The 4,636-nt window shown below is 58.0% G+C and overlaps 2 protein-coding genes across 3 annotated transcripts in view; one reads left to right on the forward strand and one right to left on the reverse strand.

Moving 5' to 3' along the window:
- LOC127749308 (mantle protein-like) overlaps positions 1–2,402 on the forward strand; it is a 16,779-nt gene extending 14,377 nt beyond the window's left edge. Inside the window, exon 3 of one of the 2 annotated variants that reach the window (XM_052266969.1) lies at positions 1,913–2,402. In XM_052266969.1, coding sequence (XP_052122929.1) covers positions 1,913–1,996 — 84 coding nt within the window. In that variant the 3' untranslated portion in view covers positions 1,997–2,402. Of the gene's footprint in view, positions 1–1,762 lie in introns of both variants that reach the window. The other variant, XM_052266970.1, reaches the window with a different exon arrangement.
- LOC113212059 (angiotensin-converting enzyme-like) overlaps positions 1–4,636 on the reverse strand; it is a 98,098-nt gene that overhangs the window by 27,670 nt on the left and 65,792 nt on the right. The window lies entirely within an intron of this gene.

Here is a 4,636-nt window from a genome sequence, read left to right on the forward strand (position 1 = left end):
GCGCCAGGGGGGCCCCAGCGGCGCCGGTGCTGTACTGCTCCCGTTCGACTTTGTTTCTTAATCTCGCGGTTCGGATCGTTACCGTACGTGCAGCAAGTGCAGTGCACAGCCGGCGCGCGCATTTCGAAACAGCGCGCGCGGGAGCAGTGGCAACACACACACGCGCGCACGCGCGCGGCCATCCTGGCCGAGAGTGACACCGCTGTGACAACACCCCGCGCGGTCCAGTCCAGGAGCTCAGAGCAACAGACGAGATAAGGAGGTTCGCTAGCGCCCAAAACACTTTCGGTGGAGGGAGATCAAAATATGATATGGGGTCGCAAAAGAATCTGGGTGATCGTCAGAGTCGATAGGGGCCCCTATGATATTTGTACCCCGGGGTGCAATTATTACGGGGTCCCAGAAGGATCAGGAAGGCCAGAGGAGTCGCTAGGACCGCCATGATATTTTTACCCCTGGGGTGCATTTACCGTGGAATCCTTTGAAGAACCCATACTAAATCGCTACCCCCTAAAGCCGTGTCGCCGCCAGCCCCTGCACGGTCGCGCGCGCTCGCTCGCCGCGAGTGTCCCACACCCCCGCGACCTTGGCCCGCGCCGCTCGGCCCGGCCCGGCTGGCTACTCCGGTGTGATTGATGGCCAGTAGTGTAGTTGTAGTAAAGTAATGCAGTGCGGTTTCGCCATTCATGCCGCCCGGCCGGCGCTTTGGCAAGCGGTCGTTGCAACTTGCACGCCTGCGCCCCACCACCGCCACCCCGCGGCCCGCGGCCAGGGTGGGGTGGGGCGTGGTGGGGCCAGTAGGCTACCGGGACATCCGAGCGGGCGCGCACGTCGCACTGCGGTGAGGGCACTGCTCCCTCCAACGGGCTCTGGAGAAGGAGGGGGGGGGGGCAAGACCCGCGCTAGTTGGGCCAAGGGCGACCCGCGATGGGCGCGGCGGGGCGCGGTGGCCGGGTGAAGGACCTCGCAGGCCCCTCATACACTGCCTCTGTTTCAGTTTGCGTTGGCGGTTCTGCTGCTGGCGGCAGCCGTGTCCGCGGAGGAGTCCAAGCCCGCCGAGACCAAGGCAGTGGAGCCGGCCGCCGAGAAGGACGCCAAGCCAGCCGCCGACACCGCGGCTGTGGCCAGCGAGGACAAGAAGCAGGAGAAGCGCGGGCTGGAGCACTCCCTGGGCTCGTACGGCGAGAGCTCGTACGGCGGTGACCTGGGCGGCCACGACCTTGGTGGCAGCAGCAGCTACAGCGACATCTCTTTCGGGGGCCACGAGGAGCTCGGCGGTCACGAGCTGCACGGATACCACCACCACCCCGAGCCCCAGGAACACGTCGAGGAACATCACGAGAAGCTCATCACCAAGGTCGTCACCAAGAAAGTACCCTACCCAGTCCACCACGTCAAAAATGTTCCTGTCCCCGTGAAGGTGCCCTACGACGTGCCCCGTGCCATCCACGTCCCCAAGCCCTACCCCGTCCACCACATCAAGCAGGTGCCCTACCCCGTTAAGGTGCCCGTGCCAGCTCCCTACCCCGTGCACGTCGAGAAGAAGATCCCCTACCCCGTCAAGGTCCCCTATGATGTTCCCCGTGCCGTTCCCGTTGAGAAGCCCTACCCTGTCTACGTAACCAAGAATGTCCCCGTGCCCGTCGAGAAGATCGTCCCGTACCCCGTCAAGGTCCCCGTCGAAGTTCCCAGGCCATACCCCGTCAAGGTGGAGAAGATCGTCCCTTACCCGGTCGAGAAGAAGATCCCCTACCCCGTCAAGGTGCACGTAGACAGGCCAGTGCCCGTCCACGTCGAGAAGCCCGTGCCCTACCACGTCGAGAAGACCGTCCCCTACCCGGTCGAGAAAGTGGTTCCGTACCCCGTCGAGGTGCAGGTCAAGGTGCCCGTACCACAGCCCTACCCCGTCAAGGTAGTGAAGGAGGTGCCCGTGCCCGTGCACGTCAAGCACGAGGAGCACCACCAGCACCACGAGGAGCACCACCCCTGGGCATAGGCTATGTCAACGGCCTCCTGGGGACTCACAAGCGATCTCACTACCCCAGTCCAACATACGTCATCTGAGTTAACTCTTGACCACTAGGCAGTCACGCTTAGCGGGCCGAGAGGGCATAGGTATATATTATGTTGTTATGTTGACTACGAGCTTTACGAGGAGAGGAGAGGGGACATATTGTACGGGTGTTTTAACGGCATGACATCTGACTCATGGTCCATTTGCTCAACCCTTTGCGCCGGCGCACCTGGGGTGTCTCTGTCGCGAACTGAATATATATGACTTAGAGGCACTCGTCAAACGACTTAGGAATTTAAAAAAAAAATCCAAACAAATTGTTACCATTAATGTGTAAGGCAACGAAACAAAGCTAAGAAATAATAAACGACTGTACGACCCAACAGAACATTCTTGTACGCAGTTCATTCCCCCTTGTCCCGCAGCAACAAGGCACGGCGGCGGCAGACACCGACGTACAGTCTTGCAATTACAACCAGCCACGAGCTCTGCGACACGCCATTCATCCGGGCCGTGTTCGTCGTCGCACACAGACCATAGTGACATGCCATCATTAATACATATGCTGGGAATGCGAGCGAAATTGGAGCGATTTGGCGGCCAAGATTATGATGATGATGATGATGTGTGCGTGTGTACGTGAGTACGTATGTGTGTGCATGTATGAGCGCAGGCGAGTGTGTGTGTGTGCGTCTGCGTGTGTGTGGCCGGCGGTTGCGACACCGCGGCCCAGCCCAGATGGACGCGACGATTGCTCTGCAAAGTGCTCGCGCAGCGCCAGGCCACGCCAAGCCACGCCACGGCGCGCCTAGAGCGGCTCTGATTGGGTAAACAGACGTGTTATGACTCAACGACATGCGCACCGCGACGCACGCGGTGACAGACTGTCACGCTCGAGGGTTTAAAAGGGTACAAAGACTGCAAGCAGCAGCCAGGCGTCTTGAGGGGGGGTTGGACGGGACGAGCGGGTAGGAGGGGGCATGGGGTAGAATCCGGGAATTGCGCAGGGCAGGGCAGGGCCGGAGTCCACCACCCTAATGTACCTAACCACTACACATGCCGAGTGCAATCGCCCGCAGATGTGATCTCATTACATCAGCCTCGACATCAGCGCCGCAAACGGTTGCTCGCTCGCTCTCCGCCACTTAGGCTACTGTTGCTGCCGCCACTTCACAATTTGTGCATGCAGTCAATTTTTTTTTATAGGGTTTGTGTGCAGATAGGGTAGGTAATAGGAACGCGGCAGCCAGCGCTTCCCACCTCAGTCCTAATATGTCTCACAGATTGAGCATCCGCTTTTTTAAAAAGAAAGATAAATTTATTCAACGCATATCGGGTTCGCCATTCTAGAAGATTCAAATGTCATCCAAATATGGCGCGATTTTGCACATTAGTTTTAAAAGGGAGACCGAAAGAGCTGGATTCCCCTGCTACTTTCCTAACGTTTTCCAAGACTCTCTGTATAACTAGAAAGAGAGAGGGAGAGAGAGATGCATGTAAGAGGATGTCGCTGACAGGCGGTCGAAGTAAGAGTAACGACGTGTTCCTGGATGGCCGTTGCACTGAAGCAGCAGTGCATCCTGATCCTCATGCTCGCAGCGCAAGTCCCAGCGCAGAGTGGCAGTTTGGTCATCCCCCGGGATACATTCTGCCGCTCACCGCCGCCTTCCCGCCGCGCCAACTTAATAAGAACGGCAACGCCATCTCCGCCGAAAGTGGGTGAACAGCAGGGGAGGAAAGACATACTACACACTCGCAAATTCACACACACGAACACGCACACACGAGGATGAGTGGAGTTGTTGGTTCCCTACAGTTTGGCCCCGCCCGGCCCCCGCCCGCCCGCGCCCCTGTTGCAGCAAGGCTTGGGGAGGGAAGGCGGGCGCGCAGCTTGTGCAAAACTTCCTCGGCGCTCCAGGACCCGGCGCAGGACACGCGAGCGGCAGGCAGGACGACGTGGCGCCAGGACAAGGACGGCGATGACGACGGGACGGAGGGGTTTAGAACGAAATAAAACTGACGGGATGGAGTGGAGTGTGGGCGCATCATTTGAGGAGGTATATTGTAAATCTGGGCTTTCGGGCAACTTACGTCGCCTGACCCAGGAATTCGGCCGACGTGAGTCGGCCACCTACTAGTCTGGTTTCAGTCCTTCTGGTTTCCCTGCACTCTGCAAAGCGACGGCTCATCCGCACGGGACTAGCACCCCGAGGGATGAGATAGAGAACTGGAAGACTAGATAAGATGCCCTATAGGTGGCCCACTAATTATCGCCTAGGCGACCTGCGGGCTGGGCCCTCAAGATTTACATCGCAGGCAGGTGGTAGGATAGAGATTTCGATGCAGGAGCGAGCCGAAAGCGCACAGCACAGTGGCAAGCTTTCGGATTTTGTATGTAGACTTCGTGCCCTTCTGCGAAGCAGCGACGTGGAATTTTTGTGACGTGAATTATTTTACGGAATCGTTTTTATTGCTCCAGAGAATGTAAGGGGTACTTGGGTACTCGTGTATTGAAAATTTAATCTGTAAACTAAGTAGCAACGGCTTCATTTTCCTGCCGACGGGGGGCGTTCGCCATAAGTTTGAAACACGACGACCAAACCTATACTTGTCCTCTAACCA

Source organism: Frankliniella occidentalis, unplaced genomic scaffold (genome assembly GCF_000697945.3).
Source record: "Frankliniella occidentalis isolate FOCC.00 unplaced genomic scaffold, Focc_3.1 Scaffold44, whole genome shotgun sequence".
NCBI classification, from domain to species: domain Eukaryota; kingdom Metazoa; phylum Arthropoda; class Insecta; order Thysanoptera; family Thripidae; genus Frankliniella; species Frankliniella occidentalis.